Source organism: Glycine max, chromosome 15 (assembly GCF_000004515.6).
Source record: "Glycine max cultivar Williams 82 chromosome 15, Glycine_max_v4.0, whole genome shotgun sequence".
Classification (NCBI taxonomy): Eukaryota; Viridiplantae; Streptophyta; class Magnoliopsida; order Fabales; family Fabaceae; genus Glycine; species Glycine max.
Window position 1 is genome coordinate 1,250,171 of NC_038251.2, and position 15,719 is coordinate 1,265,889.

Below are 15,719 nucleotides of genomic sequence, written 5' to 3' on the forward strand. Positions count from 1 at the left end.
AAGCAAAGTTAATTCTCTTGGAATGATCAAAAGAGTATTATACCGGCCTAACATCAAGCTAAGTCATGGATTACTCGAAAGACATACTTTCATGTTTTCATAAACTGGCTCAAATGATTACCCATCAATCTACAATTTCCCAATATCACTCGAGCATTCAATAAGGATGATGGGGACGTGCAAAGGGCTATTAATTTCCTCAGTAATGAACTCGCGAATTGTTTCTTCATTTTATGCATATGCATATACAAATTTACATACATGCATTTATTTGCACAAGGCTCATAAGAGTAAAGTACAGAGTGGGGATTCAGGGGGACTAGTTGTATGTAAGAAGTATTTTTTCGAGTGCATATTTTGCTTCTATTGCAAACCAAATGGACCTTATGATCTGAAGCTTGGCACAAAACACAGATTATACAATTTTAAGCTACACTCTCAAAACAGATAAGCTATGAAAATGGACATTGATCACTGATCAATCATAGGTGCATGAATTCTTTTTGAATTTGATAGGCTTTGATCGAGAAGAGTTGAGGACCAAGGGGCAAGTGATTTCCTTACGATGCCTTGTCTTGACCAGTTTACCCACTACATTTCCACGCGAACGGATTTCAAAGTTCAATGTGAGTGGAACTTCAACACCAGTTTGGGATACAGTTATGGTGGATCCAGCCCCATATAAGGGAACCTTAGTACCCTCTAGGTTCACTGATACAATGCGGTGACTTTTTCTTGGCTGATAGTGTTTCTTCAGCTGCAACAAGTTACATGCACAATAAGCAAATGCTATGTTACTCACATGTTACTTGATATATTTTAATTTTCCCAATGTCACACTATTTATGTTGATGAACATAAAACTTGTTGTCTCCAAGGGTACACCAAAGGTGATTATTTCATTCTCCAATTCAAAAGTCTCATTAGGGGGAGTGAGAGTGAAAGTGGGTTTGGCATGATTGAATTAATTGTTGATTAGCAGAATAAAGACAGTCATGAAAGGATTGTTACCTCGCCAGTAGCAACAGTGATTTCTGAGAAAACTAGATTGATGGGTGTGGAGTGCACATGGATGCCAAAAAATGTAGCAGGGTTGTAGATGCTCATGCGTAAAGTGCCATTAACTGTCAGCATTTTTGTGAGGACACCCGTGAAGTCTGAACCCTCTCCAACATAGAAATTATGCACCGTCAAACTCTGCAAGAATCGAAACGTCAAGCACTATTATGCAATTTGCTAATTTAGCCTGTGTAACTAGCAGTAGCAAGTAATTAGAGAGCATTTATAAGCCTGTATTTTATAGGAATCCTTATCCCATCATTTGTTTTATGAATTACCCTGAATTGCAGCAATACTTCAATAAATTCATTGCTTCAAGTCTTTTGTTTTACATGCAGATGCACTGCCATACTACTATTACTAATATTAGTTTAAAACTGGAGTATCCAATCAAAATCTAGGAATGGAATGAGTAAATTATGCACATTGAAACACTATCATAATATAATGCTGCCCAAGTTTCTAAGGGGTTTATGGTAACCATATATATCCCATGTGCTAATTTGAAATAAAATAGAGTTTGCAGAATAACATAGAAACCCATTGACAGGTTCAGAGAATAAAATTATTTACAAGGTTAAACTAATTATTTGGTCTCTACAGGTGACACTCATTTAGAAATTGGTGCCTGAATGAAAAAAAAAATTGAAATTTTAGTCATTATAAGAGTGAAAAGGGACTAAAATTTAAGAAACATGATAACTGCAGGAACCAATGATTACTAATAAGGGCGTAAAGGAATTAAAACTCAGTTTTTTCCATACAGAGACTGATTCTTAAAAAAAGTGTTAGCTATGAGGACTAAATGATTAGTTTAACCTAACTAGGTTATTGGCAATTCACAAGACTATACAGCTCTTTGAAGTTGAAATTCATTTCTAGCATGGATAGACTTAATATTACTGTTGCAGCACCGACCCAGTCATAGTAACAGTGTCTAACAGATTCTGAATTATCATTCAGATCTTCTTAATGACTTTATCGGAAAAGCGATTGACCAAGAGTAGTCACAATGTTTTCCACTTCCCACTGCAATTATTATGTATCGCTAACAGCAACTATTTATTTATGGTTCTAGAGTACGTACGTAGTAAAAAAATAAAAAATAAAGAGTGAGGAGTGGCATAAATTCACTCCTTTCAAAACTGAGAAATTGGGTTTACCTTAACAGCAATTTCTGCCTTGTAAGGCCTGCTAGCACCCCAAATGATCAAGCAAAACACGGTGAAGACAACCACAAAGGTAAGGACAGCAATCAAAGCCTGGAAGCGCCTTGTGAAACCCTTGTCCTGAAACTCATGATAAGACCCTTCTTCCAGAATTACATCACACTCAGGCCACCCCTTATCATTCCTCTTCCTACTCCCTTTCCTTCCAGAAGATGACCGGAAAATCCCCGAAAAGCGGCTCGCAGAAGAGTTCCTCGAGTGACGCCCAAACGAAGGATGTGAGGGAGACTCCATAGGACTGTTTGATATTGGAGTTGCCTGCATTGAAGATGACTTGTCCCCATCATGAGAATCCCTTGAAGGACTTTGCACATAGTACACAGGGCGCTTTGGTGACCTTGAAGGTGAAGATGGAGCTAAGCTTGTGATATCCGATTCAGATTTTGCTGACAACATCATCAATCACTTGGTATATACTAGAAGTGTGTGTATCCAATATAGAGTGAAGAATTGAATGGTGCTGCAGATAGTGCCGGACAACAATCTTGAGAACTTGTGACACTGAATTTGAGTGAATAGACTGTATATCTGGACGTATATATATGCATGTATCAGAAAAAAAGAACAAGTGGTAGTGAGAAACTCAAAAAATGCCGACACTCAACATAGAAAGATAATGGTACTTGAACAGATATATGATGAGAATTGAGAAAGGACACATACAATACAACGAAACTAAGCTGTGTGTGTCACTATGAGTATGAGAGAGAGCGTTTGTTTGCATGGAAGGATTAATTAGGAAAGAAAGAGAGAAGCTATGGTCAATGCAGAACAAGTGAAGTGCCTTAGGCTTGATGGGTAAATAAGAGCAATGCATAATACTTAATAGTGTTGGAAAGGCTCGGAACCAAACCTCACTGGCTGCACAAATTCACCAGGCTCGGGAACAAGTGTCGGCAGCTTCTTTTTTTTTTTTTTTTTTCTTATCATGTTATTTGTTTTATGAGTGTTTAAATAAGAGGCTACAGTTTTTTTATGTTGTCTTTTTTCTTGGTGGGGCAGGAGCACTTCCTGGAAAATAATTCTTGAACCTTCAATTATAGGAGTAGGACAATTTGTCTAATTATATTCTGGGTCCTCTCCTGTTTGTCTATGCTCCAACGTGTTTTTATTTGCTATCATTTTAGGTTCGTTCTATAATTTATTCGCGATATTTAGATCTGTTGGATTAATGCAGATTAAGTAGCTAAACAAAACCTCAACTAAGGAATTTAGCTAATGTCATTTGGGTAGCCCAATGACAAAATTGGTTACACCATCTAACTATTTTAATCGGTATTTTAAATTTTTAATGCAAGGTTGTTAACATCTAATAAGAAAACCAGAAAAGGAGATGAAGAGGGACAGAAATTGAAATGTCAAAATATAATCAGTGTCAATGCGAATTTATTTTAATGAGGCTTTTCTTTCTTTCTTTATTATTTATTTATTTATTTTGAGGGGGGAAAGGGTTTGGTAAAGTTGTGTTTTCAGATGCAATTATTGGGATTTAATGCGGGATAACGAGAAATCATGTGGACTTTGAATCGAGAGTTTAATATTTTTCAGCAACATACCATTTACAAATAGAAGGGTTATTTCGTGTTGCTACACTTTTGATCAAAACAGTTTTATTAATTCCAATCATTTTTTTTAATCTTGCTTAAATTGGATTCTTTCTATTTTTCTATCAAAAATATAATTAATTCAATAATGGTATAAATTTGATTTTGATGATGTCAAATTGGATCAATATTAGGAATAACAATATCTGAATCATCAAATAACTGTAAAAAAATTTAGGTTTTAATTTAAATATATTCACAATTGACATGTATAATAACACTATTGACTTTAACCTTAATAGTAATTTCAAATTTGCTAACAGTACAGTTTTTTTAATATTAATATCTATGATTAAAAATTAAAACTTTAAATGTTTTACAGTGACGGTATTTACAAATTAAATGCTTGAAATATTTTTTTATTTGGATGACTATTGCTAGTTGTACGTAAGTTTAAGATAACATGAAAAAGAATATTTTGGGGTTGCAAATAATTGGGCCTCAAGTGTTTCCTTTGTTCTGTTCTGGTCTGGCCTACATTAGACCCTAACGGTATCAGAGTTGAAAACAGCCCTAACAAAATTCAACAAAGGCCCACATTTGACCCAAATTGTATCAGAGTCGAAAACGAGCCCAGATTCTATTAGGTAAACGTTAAAAAAGATTTGAGCGGAAAGCCTTCTCTTTTTTATCAGAGCCAGGTTTCGATCCTGGGACCTGTGGGTTATGGGCCCACCACGCTTCCGCTGCGCCACTCTGATTTGTTGATTTAATATGCAAACAAAATATATTTAACATACTCTTTTGTTCTATGTCTCAAAAACTAGGCTAGGTGTGCTTATATTTACGGAAAGAACTAGACCGTAATTGTTGGAGCAATTTGTTCGTTACAAAAACGTGAGCAGATTCAGGTTATTAAACTTGAAGCTTCCCCGCTTTGTTTTTTCATGACAATAATCTTGCATTTAACTTCATGCTTCGTTTTCGACTCATTCCTTCTAAATAGTAAGTTAGTAACACAATAATTTCAGCTGAGGAAAAGTGAATATTCGGATTTGCTCTAGAATGGAGTGCTCTCTTCCTTTGAAGTTATAGTGTGATACCTATAATTTGTTGCTCTAAAAGTGAGTGCATATACATGGGATGACATGGATGGATTCTGCTTTGTTTTCTATTTAACTTTATTTGTACAAGTAAGATGCACTAAACTAAATTAATTAATGATAAACAAATTATGAAAGGGACTTATAAAATTATTTAATTGCTTAATACAAAGTGATAAAGTGCTTCTTGTTAATTGATTTAGTCTACCAATTTCGGTGGACATGAAATGCATACATAGATTTTATTTATTTATTTGTGTACATTCATTTTATACGCACATTATAATTAACTATTTTACGCTACTTTTGTAAAATAACTAAATGTTTTATATATACATATATTGTATGAAAAAAATTTCCCTAAACATACTGCAAATTAACTAGAGTTTCAAAAATACAACACTGGTTTTATTCAGAAGAGACTCTCACATATCTTATGTTTTGGGACCCTTCTGTTTTGGCTTGAGGTATCCTTTTTTAATAAAGACTTCTATTCATACCAATTAATAATGTCATATTTTTTTTTCTTAACCCTCCATCTTATAAAGAAATTTTTTGACTAATTCAAAATTCAATTAAGAAATAAATAAAATTTCATCAAAGATTATGTTTGCCAATAATCAAACTCAAATACTAACTACTTAAACTATTTAATTTTAACTTCAGCTTATTATTAATTATTTGTGTTCAATCATTTGTTTAAAAAATTCTCATACTTTACCCATAATATTGCTACCCCTTGCATACTAATAATGAACACTTTTTTATGAATTTATTATGCATTAGAATTCTAAATAGTAAGTAGCATCAACAATTCTTTTTTAATCTACGAAAAAAATATTTAAATATTTTTATATATTTGACTTAGAAATTTATATAATTAACGTTTGCGAAACATTCATTTCTAGCTCTTGTTTATTTACGAGTTTACGCTTTAGCTCTGATAGGTGCACCTTACCTTTGGAGTTATCTATATGCATAAATAGTTTGGCACATAGGTTAAGTTATCGATCGTAAATGGTGTGGAATCCAGGTCCAAGGCCAACAATTGTTTATTTGTGTTAATAATAAGCAGATAATGAAATCACATCCAGAGACAAGTAATCTAATAATATTATTTGGTAATCTTCGTTCATATCTTGTTTGATATTTGTAGGTATTAAAATATCAAAGGGAATCGTTCATGGAGGTGTTAGGCTGTTGAGCTTGTCTGCTAGTGCTTACTGACGTGTTCCTAATCATTAGCCATTCATGTAAGCCTTATCTAAAAGTTGCATCTTATAATTTTACCATAATGTTGCTAAATCGTAATCAGGATAGTCTTCCAATTTTTTGCATATTAGGATTCGTTCAGAATGTTTTTTAATCCGTGTGCTAATTTTAAAGAATTCAATTAAAATATATTGATATGATTAAAAATAATTATAATATTATTTAATTATAGACTGTTATGTTAACTTTTATACGTACTAACTATCTTCAAAATCATATTTAAGATTTTTCTTACTGACCGACAGTTTAAAAAAAAACTTGTATTAAACTAAACTTTTTAATAATAATGTTTTTTTTTTTACCAAGTCATTTGATTTTCTTTTATTAATTAGCTTAACTTTTACTTGTATTTTCTATTCCTATCAAATATTATTATTTAAAATTTAAATTTTGATATGCGATACCGAACTTGATTTTTTTTTATCAATTCTAGTTGAATTAAACTCAATTTAAATTTAATTCAAATATTCAATATTCAGAGGTTAATACATAGATATCAAACAGTTAGCTTTTTTAATATTTAATTTGGGATAACAATATGTATGGTTAAAGTTGTGTTTTTATTTTATAATATTCATTAAAAAAAATTAAAAATGACACTTTAAAATTGAGAATGTTGAAGATTTTAATGTTCACTATATATATATATATATATATATGAAGGTTTGATATGTAATGAAAATTTTCAATTTTGTCGGTCTTGGAGATGCCTTTTGTGTCAGCATCAGTATCACAGTCATAACTCATAAGTCATTAAACCGACAGAATGATTTATCATTGTTGTGTTTCGAATTTAGAACATGTGTGAAATAGTGATAAATAATAAAGAAGAGAGCAAGATAATTGGATACATTGTAATGTATGTCTGATCAAATATATAATTTCATATTTGACACAAATAGGTTTCTAAGAGTTGCTAAACTAGCGCAGTAAAAAAAAAAAAAAAGTTGATAAACTAATGTTCTTTCAAGTTGATGACTGTCTTAAAGGATAGGTAAAGTAAAGGCATGACAAAGTGAGGAGTGAGAAACATACATTTCTTATGCCACAGGAGACTTGCCATTAGCTAGTCGCACGTTCACCGGGCGATAATTTTGTTTTTTATCGACCAATGAAAATTATTAGACTGGACACACATAGTTCATAAATTTGTATTTTATGAAACTGCATAATTTAAAATTTTTATTTTATGATAAAAAAACTTATTAGATATTTGTCCACCTTAAAGTGCATTAAATATCATCTAACTAAAAATTCCATGGTTAATTAGATGAACATTTTAGAAATGTTTAAGATCATGTGTGGACGATAATGCACTACAATGTTTATTCGAGCTTATGTTTTGATATTGATTAATTAGAGGATTCGTGTTTTCAGACGACTCTAGCGATAAGGTATAGCGATTAGGAATTTCACTTTGGTTTTCATCCTTTTCTTCATTGCCTTCAAATGGTATACGTACATCAAAGTCTTCATCACCATCGTCTGTCTCTTTATTATCACGCGAAATGTTTACAATGTCGTTAAATAAAATTAAGAACATCAACTTCATCTATAATTTTCAATATTATTTAAGAAGTATAATTTATGGTAAATTTTAAATTTATATGCTTTTACCATAGTTATCAATTGTCACGATAACAGACGAGTCAATGTCATTTTAATTCATTACCACCCAAAAGGCAAATATTATAGTATATATTGGGTTGTAATGCAATTATAATAAATTTATCTGCATATATTATAATTATAATTATAAAACATATAATAATATTGTTAATCTTTTTCTCTTTATTTTTTTTCTGAAACTCTTTTGCTCTCTATATTGCAGCATTCTGCCGAAATTAAAAGGAATCAATTTTAGCGTAGGACGCGGTTTTTTCTTTTCTCACTTATTTTTCTTTAGTATAAATGTTTATTCCCTTGTCTTCTTTTATGTTCTCTAGCAAACGAAGGGTATTGAATAATTTTTAAATTTGTCCTAGTGAAAAAAGAAAAGAAAAAAACAAAATTCACAGGATGGGTTATTAGTTCAATGCAATCCAATTTCCAACTTCCAAATTTCAAGAAGCAACGCATCTAGCCAAAACCAAAATTACCAAAGTGACAAAATTCCTTTTATTTATGGTCTCACCAGCTTTATCCATAATAGAGTTCCTTACCATCAATTTCCTAGTATGACACTATGACTCCGCGAGCACGACCATGACGAAAAAGCATGAGAGAGGTAACGAGATGGAGTTATTTATTGGTGTCCATTTATAGAATGAGGCCAAAAATGTCTGTAACCAAGCAGAAGTAAGGACAAAAAAGTTGGACTATGCGCCACAGTGCCAGCTTTATGGTCATTTTGAGTGATTCCCTCACACTTGGAATGGGTTTGTTTAGTTTAAAGCCATTCTTCCTTCTCTTTTTTTGCTTGGAAAGAAAATTGAGACATCAAATATAGAGATAGAGGCTCTTTAGGAGTGACATATTATTGCTCTGTAGTGTTGGACAGCATGTTGGAAGGTAAAGCTGTGATAGAGGATACTGACATGCCAGATAAGATGCAGATCCAAGCCATGGCATCCGCTTCTGAAGCTTTGGATCTCTATGATGTTTTTGATTGCACATCCATTGCTGCCCACATAAAAAAGGTAACATTTTTTCTCTCCTCCTTCAACGATACACAACATTAAGTTGTTCTTTCTAGACATGAATGGATAAGCGTATAATTTTTAACATTAAATAAATGTCAAATTTAAAAGTCAATTTAATGTCGTGTGTATCTGGAAGACTAATTTTAGTATCAGTTTTCTGTAACACAACACAAGATAAAGAAGTTTGTGGTTGGTCGCTGACTGAGTTTATTATGGTCTGTTTGACTGGCAGGAGTTTGATACAAAGTATGGTTCTGGATGGCAGTGTGTGGTGGGATCAAGTTTTGGGTGTTTTTTCACCCATTCTAAGGGAACTTTCGTGTACTTTACTCTGGAGACTCTCAATTTCCTCATCTTCAAAGGGGCTTCTTATCTCATCTAATCGCAATAGAGGATCCTCGGGTTATGTCTGGCTGTAAATAAAGTTCCACCAGGGCAATAGATGAAAACCAGTTGATGAATGTTGGTATTCGTGGGGGAAAAATATATGAGCAGCGATTCCCAAGTCATTATGAATTGGACCCTTTTAATGTTTTTCAAGGGTGATTTGCTATGTCATCGGTGCTCATTTTGATTTTGCATACATGATAAATATTGAGCTTACTATGTTTATGATAAAGTTCATCTTCTTCAGTTTTTCTTATTGTGTTTCGGATAAGCCCCCCTTAGAATTATCTGAATATTCTTGATAATATTATGCTCTTTTTTTTTTCAAACTCTCTTCTCGCGGTCATCGGAAGAAACTAGTTTTTGTAGCCGGGCAATGGACGGTTTTTTTTCTCAATTATTATTTAAGAATTATTTATAATATAGATTTTATAGATCAAAGAAATAATTTTTAAAATAATGTCATGTTATATTGTACCAATATATCCAATGTATATAAAGAAACAAAGCAAGTGTAAATAATGAAAAAATAGATGCGCAACCAACAAAAATTGAAATATTTGTCTCATTTTAATAATATCATTAATAAAAGAATACATTTATGATTATGAGAAGCAACCATTATTGTAATAGAACATAACAATTGAAACAAAAGTCAATGATTAAAACAAAACTACAATACTAATAGAATAAGGAGAAAAAGCTAACCAAAACTAAAATTTATTAAGGCATGAAGCAACGCTAACAACATCATGCTATATGTTTAAGCATTTGCACATATATTCCTCTATTTCAAGTAAATAAGAACGCATGATAATATGTAGTTCCACCATTACATTATTTCTTAGTGAGTGTAAACATTTTTTTAATTGACTGCCATTGCTTTAGCCATCAAAATCTTGTTTCTGCTTGCAACCAATGAAGCACATTGCAATTTTTTTGTAGGATGACTTGGTGTTAGTAGAGTAAAAAATGGGTTTCTACAAATAATTATATGAAACCTTGAGTGACCCACATAACGAAACATGATAGATTGGTCGTTAATGAAATTATAAAACATCCTCAGTTCAAATCAATTTCGTGTCATAAAAAGTTGTTCTCCAATCAGATTTACACTTACTCTATGTCTGTTTCCTTTAACGTCATACAATGATCACCTCCTATGAAGTTTTGGCTTGAAATCATTCCATAAATGTGACTCAATCTCTCCACAAAATTGTTCCTGAAAAATAAAAAGAAAACATGATATTACTTGTAGATTTTGTTCTGGATAAATAAAAGAAGAAAATACATATTGATTCTTGTGTATGGTGAAAAAACTTTCTCTGATTCTCTTATGCAAAACCATTTGTCCTTTGTTCTTCATGTTTGTCTATTAAATAACAGATTCTATTAAAAATATTTCTAAAGAGGTTTTCAAGTTGGATAATTTGTAAGAAACAATAGCTAACGACTCATTTATAAGAAACAACAACAACCTTACCAATAGGTCATGACTATGATTGTTAAAATTCCAATTTAATTATCTTGGAAATTATAATTTTTGAAGGAAAATCATTGAGTCCATGAGGAAATGTCATAGGGTAAAATCAAGAAACTAAGATACAAATAAGCCTATGCTACAACTCAAATACAAAATAATTCATTGTCGTTGTTTGAGAAAAATTAAGACACCCATAAAAGTGTGATGATAATACAGAACTTAGATCTTTATTTGCTATACCTCAAGCATCCTCTCGTAAAAGAAGTCAAAATTCTCTTGTTATATCATGAATTAAAGCATAGATGAAACTAATACAGTGTCTAATTGGTCAAGCCACATTCTGGATACTGAAACACAGCTTCCTTCAAAAAAGTCTACAAAAATCTAGAAGATGGTTTAATGTTAAGTTTTATGACAAATTATCTTAGTTCTCTGGCATAACCTCTTTAAAAATGAAACCTTGAATAATAAACAATAGAATTATAATGAATGAAGTAGCAAACTGGCTGGCTATATTCTTATCTGACAACATTTTGTGGTCGTTGTAAGGTTTTAAAAATTAGGATCTGAAATACAAACCTCATCCAGCATAACCATTCTTTAAGATCCTTTCTCACAAAGTCCTGTGAATGATCAATGTTTGGAGCAGCAAGAAAATTGTCTCCACTACTCTTGTTGCCCCTCCCCTGCATGGCAGAAAGACTATATATTACGCTTATCAGATTCACCCAGAAGGATAACTGTATCATTGTTCTTCTGACTAACAACAAAAGGATTTGTGAGTTTCATATTACATTATTTACTTAACAACATGGTAACCAAACATAAACATGAAATACACTATTTGCAAAGTGTCTCTTCATTCTTTTACCAATAAACTATAAAACTTCAATCAGTAGTTTTCAAGGAGATGTACAATTATGTTACATCCCAATTCCCAAGGCATCTTATTCTAAGACTGAGAATGGCTGGATTCAACAATTATAAGTTCGTGATGTAACATTCAGCTTATATGTATGCATGTTGTTATATGTATAAGTATGCATGTTGTTATCTGCATGGTATATTAATATTATGAAGAAGGAAAAGAGAAATAATGAATGGAACCTGGAGCAATGTAGCCGTAGGAGCCAGCAATGGAGGACATGGACTGAGAGGCGCCAGGGTCGTACAAGAACTTGGCAAGGCCAAAATCAGCAACATGGGCCTCCAAGTTCCGTTTGCATGGACCCGCGGTACACAATCCCTGCCCCTCCTTTTCCTATTATGTTATCCTCCTTCAGACGTCGTCAGCTTCCATGTCATCGCAAGCTTCAGCTTCCTCCTCCTCATCATGTACACTGTCACCGCCACTACCAGCCTAATTAAATACGAACACAACCTAATTTTTGAAACTCAGACTGAATCAAAAAAATACTACACGCAAGTGATATTCTAGGTTTTTTTAAAAAAAAAAATTAAAGAGGCGTTGTTAAGTGTTAATTTATTTCACCAACTACCTTTAAAATCCATCAAACAAAATACAATAAAATAATTCATTACGAGCAAAAATCTAAACCGAACAGGAAAAAGAATAGAGAGATCTGCTCAACACGACTACGAAAGAAAATTTTCAAAAACTGTTTCGGCAATAAAATGATTGATTTGATGATTCCAAAATGATCACTGTCGTACATTCTAAGATGATTTTACAAGAAAATTTGGAAATAATATCGTAAAAAATAGCATTTGTACTAATGTTTTTAGAATTAAAATGGATTCATCATTTATAGGATGTCTGGTTGTGGAGACTTAAGAAAGGGAGAAAAAATTTTAAAATTTGTTTTTGGGTCTCATATTTTTTTTTCTATTTTAATTTAGATATTTTTTCTCAATTCTCTTTTATTTATTTATTTTTTCTCTTCTTTTCAACCAAACTACCCGTTAAGCAACCTTGTAGAATTGTTGAGTTGGAAAAAAATATTTGAGCCGATTAAAGTAATAAAAATAATATGATATTATATGCAAAAATTTGTATGACTATGCATTACCCTCTCGTGGTCAATCTTCCATATGACCATCTATTGGACGATAACATCTACTAGATGTTGCATCTTCACTGCACCTTTTTCATTGCCACCCGTCCAATGTCGTGGTTCATTTCTGAAAAAATTTGGTCGGGGCAAGATTTTAGTTTAAGTAATCAATGCACATACTATTGGTCTATGTTATCCGGATGGCATATGAAGATGCTTAATCTATGTATTGTCTCTTCTATATGAATTCATATCGTTTAAGGGTGGTTATTTGTGCGCTTGATACAAATAACTTGGGATGTGTTTATCTAGAATGAATTCGTGATGTGCATTTTGTGAACAGGAAGTGGAATGGATGATTTTTTATTTTTATTTTCTGTTATCCACAACTCACTGAAGTAGAAAAATTGAAATGTAACTGAGCTCTGGCAAGGTAGTAGCCAGCGATCTAAAGGACAGGTGTGAAAAGTGGGTTGCCAAGAAAGTGTGCCTCTAAGTTAGCAATTACAAGGTCTCCCATAGCGATGCAAGTTTCCAGAGTGTCAGTCCCCACATGAGGGGTCATGACAAGATTCTCAAGCCCCAGCAGGTCTTCAGGCACCTCCGGCTCGTTCTCAAACACATCAAGGCCCGCCCCACCTAGTCTCCCTTCAATCAACGCGGCCACCAGTTCGGGCTCATCCACGTGCGGGCCTCGCCCAACATTGATCAGAATCCCTTTCGGGCCCAACGCATCAATAACCCCACGGTTCACAATGTGACGCGTTTCTTCACTAAGGGTACACGCCACAAAGAGCACTTCAGAGTTAGCCGCCAAATCAATGATGTGAGAGTAATACTTATACCCTGTCTCTGATTTTTCAGATCTGGAATGGTAACTCACTGGACACCCAAAACCCTCGGCTCTCTTCGCAATCGCCCAACCAATCCTTCCCAGCCCAACTATTCCAACCGCTTTACCACTAAGCTAAATATAAAAACACGCAAATTATGTAACATCCAACTGAGAATATGAAAATAGAATTCTTGAGGATAAAAATTAAATTAAAAACCTTTGGTGTGAATTGCCAAGTGGAATTTCGGGGACAAATTCTGCAGAGGAGGGACAAGGCGAGGGCGATGGCTACGTCGGCCACGTCGTCGGTTAAAACGTTGGGCGTGTTGGTGACGGGGATTGCTCTGTGTCTGCATTTGTGGAGGTCGATGTTGTCGTATCCGACGCTGTAGGTGGAGACAATCTCGAGGTTGGGAAGGGAATCGATGGTGGCGGCGTCGACTCCGACTTTGGCGCTTGCGACGAGGGCGCGAATGGAATGGGCGTGGGCTTGGGCGAAGGCGGAGAACGAGGGATAGTGCCAGAGTTTGAAGAGGTTGAAGCGTTTTGCGAGCTCTTCTTGGATGTAACTGTGCATTGGGCAAGTCATTAACACCCCGATTGATTCCATTTTTTTCAAAGAAAGAATGCTATCCAATGCTTCCTGTTATCTCTTAATTAATAGGCTTAATAAAGATAATATATTCTTCTAATAAAATTAAAATTATTCTACGATCTTTGCTTGGATAAAGAAAAAATGGTTAGGCCGTCATAGAAATATGATAGTGACTGTAACAACAATACAATTACAGGCCTTTCTGGCTTACCTTTGCAATATTCTCGACTTATGTTATTCATGAATCATGACAAAAAGTGGTGGGTAGCAGTGTGTGGAACAAAAAATAAAGAGTATTAATAAGGTACTTTGTAACATATTTTATGATTGATTAAAATTTATTAAAAATTATAAAATTATAAGAGATTCATTAAATAATAAGTAAGATCTAAAAAAAATTATGATTTTCAATAAATTTTAATCAATAAATGGGTTATTAGCATTTTTAAAAACTAACCAGGGGAAAGTACAAATGTAATAAAAGTGTTGGAAGCAAGATTCAAAGTAAATTGTAGTATTAGTATCTGCAAGAGGTTAAACAAGTAATTTTATTCTTCAAACCAAACAAACAAACAAAAAAAAATCACAAGTAGATGTATGCAATCCATATACACATCCTATACAAGGCAGACAGATGTGGCATTGGTCTTTGACGCAATGAATTGAAGGAAGCGTGGCACCCCCGTCCGTGGTCGTTGGGCCCTAAACTGATGGGCCGCATTCTTCTTTCACCAATTCTGCCGCTGAACAACGTATAATAATGTTAACCAAAAATTGAACTTATTATTATATTTTAAACAATATATTGTGGATTAAAATAAAGTGGTATAGTGAAGCATTAATTATTTTAAACAAAAAATAAAAAAATTATTATATTTTAAACAATATATTGTGGATTAAAATAAAGTGGTATAGTGAAGCATTAATTATTTTTTGTATTATTTTATGAGAATTTTTAATAGAATAGTTAGAATAATCAAATTTAATAATTATTAAAGATGTAAGCTCATCAAGTTTAGTATCTAATATTGATTAATCTTGACCCATTTTTATAAAACTATGTTTGTTCAATAATGTACCATTTTATTATTGCAGATTTTCATTCTTAGAGACACAACGTTTAATATCATGCAGCAATATTTTCTAAACATGTGGGGGACTGCTCGCTCACCCGTAAGGAAGTTCCATCACCGATGATACCAAAAAATGAAAGAAAAGAAACCCAACAAAAAAAAATTCTTGCAAAGCATTTGTTTTAAAGCAAAATTGGTCCCGAAGCCCAACTAACAAAGAACAGTGTGAGGGATGTTAATTCAACTACCAGTTTTGGTTAACTAATAAAATAAAATCTAAAAAATGTAAGTGTGAGAACATGATATAAGAAAGGTCAAATGATCTGATTTTACACAGAGAAAACACTTTTTTTTAAAAAAAAAAAAAATAGTGTCAAACTAAACTAACGAAATCTCATAAAAAAAGAAAGGGATTGGTTAACGAGTCTAACTAAGATTCGACTTGATGATGTTTTTGGTGTTATTGGACAAAATTGTTGTCC

General features: G+C 33.0%; 4 protein-coding genes and 1 non-coding gene across 7 annotated transcripts; 1 reads left to right on the forward strand and 4 right to left on the reverse strand.

The window, feature by feature from the left end:
- Positions 1–206: 206 nt before the first annotated feature.
- On the reverse strand, positions 207–3,227 carry LOC100818121 (uncharacterized). Of its 3 annotated transcripts, none has more exons than XM_006597003.4 (4): positions 3,142–3,227; positions 2,223–2,816; positions 1,012–1,197; positions 207–757 (listed from the first exon to the last, which is right to left on the reverse strand). In XM_006597003.4, the coding sequence occupies exons 2-4, from the start codon at positions 2,685–2,687 to the stop codon at positions 479–481; spliced, it is 930 nt and encodes a 309-aa protein (XP_006597066.1). In that variant the 5' UTR covers positions 2,688–2,816; positions 3,142–3,227; the 3' UTR covers positions 207–478.
- A 1,294-nt stretch (positions 3,228–4,521) lies between these two features.
- TRNAM-CAU (transfer RNA methionine (anticodon CAU)) lies at positions 4,522–4,593 on the reverse strand. Its single transcript has one exon. It is a non-coding gene; the product is annotated as a tRNA-Met (tRNA).
- Positions 4,594–8,154: 3,561 nt separating this feature from the next.
- On the forward strand, positions 8,155–9,468 carry LOC112999562 (probable dynein light chain). The gene is made up of 2 exons (XM_026125814.2): positions 8,155–8,846; positions 9,082–9,468. Exons 1-2 carry the CDS (start codon positions 8,709–8,711, stop codon positions 9,229–9,231), a joined length of 288 nt encoding a protein of 95 aa, XP_025981599.1. The 5' UTR covers positions 8,155–8,708; the 3' UTR covers positions 9,232–9,468.
- An 834-nt stretch (positions 9,469–10,302) lies between these two features.
- Positions 10,303–13,079, reverse strand: LOC112999630 (uncharacterized). Its single transcript, XM_026125963.2, has 4 exons — positions 12,750–13,079; positions 11,827–12,079; positions 11,299–11,405; positions 10,303–10,458 (listed from the first exon to the last, which is right to left on the reverse strand). Exons 2-4 carry the CDS (start codon positions 11,920–11,922, stop codon positions 10,353–10,355), a joined length of 309 nt encoding a protein of 102 aa, XP_025981748.1. The 5' UTR covers positions 11,923–12,079; positions 12,750–13,079; the 3' UTR covers positions 10,303–10,352.
- A 2-nt stretch (positions 13,080–13,081) lies between these two features.
- On the reverse strand, positions 13,082–14,221 carry LOC102662120 (glyoxylate/hydroxypyruvate/pyruvate reductase 2KGR). Its single transcript, XM_026125962.2, has 2 exons — positions 13,787–14,221; positions 13,082–13,701 (listed from the first exon to the last, which is right to left on the reverse strand). The coding sequence occupies exons 1-2, from the start codon at positions 14,177–14,179 to the stop codon at positions 13,183–13,185; spliced, it is 912 nt and encodes a 303-aa protein (XP_025981747.1). The 5' UTR covers positions 14,180–14,221; the 3' UTR covers positions 13,082–13,182.
- Positions 14,222–15,719: the final 1,498 nt, after the last annotated feature.

Coding starts and splice junctions, on each gene's coding strand:
- LOC102662120 (XM_026125962.2), bottom strand. CDS start 14,179: ATGGAATCAATCGGGGTGTTAATGACTTGCCCAATGCACAGTTACATC. Junction 13,702..13,786: donor CTTGGCAATTCACACCAAAG/GTTTTTAATTTA, acceptor TTTTATATTTAG/CTTAGTGGTAAAGCGGTTGG.
- LOC112999562 (XM_026125814.2), top strand. CDS start 8,709: ATGTTGGAAGGTAAAGCTGTGATAGAGGATACTGACATGCCAGATAAG. Junction 8,847..9,081: donor TTGCTGCCCACATAAAAAAG/GTAACATTTTTT, acceptor TTTGACTGGCAG/GAGTTTGATACAAAGTATGG.
- LOC112999630 (XM_026125963.2), bottom strand. CDS start 11,922: ATGTTGCTGATTTTGGCCTTGCCAAGTTCTTGTACGACCCTGGCGCCT. Junction 11,406..11,826: donor CTACGGCTACATTGCTCCAG/GTTCCATTCATT, acceptor TCTGCCATGCAG/GGGAGGGGCAACAAGAGTAG. Junction 10,459..11,298: donor GAATGGTTATGCTGGATGAG/GTTTGTATTTCA, acceptor TTTATTTTTCAG/GAACAATTTTGTGGAGAGAT.
- LOC100818121 (XM_006597003.4), bottom strand. CDS start 2,687: ATGATGTTGTCAGCAAAATCTGAATCGGATATCACAAGCTTAGCTCCA. Junction 1,198..2,222: donor AGGCAGAAATTGCTGTTAAG/GTAAACCCAATT, acceptor CGATTCTTGCAG/AGTTTGACGGTGCATAATTT. Junction 758..1,011: donor TCACTGTTGCTACTGGCGAG/GTAACAATCCTT, acceptor AACTTGTTGCAG/CTGAAGAAACACTATCAGCC.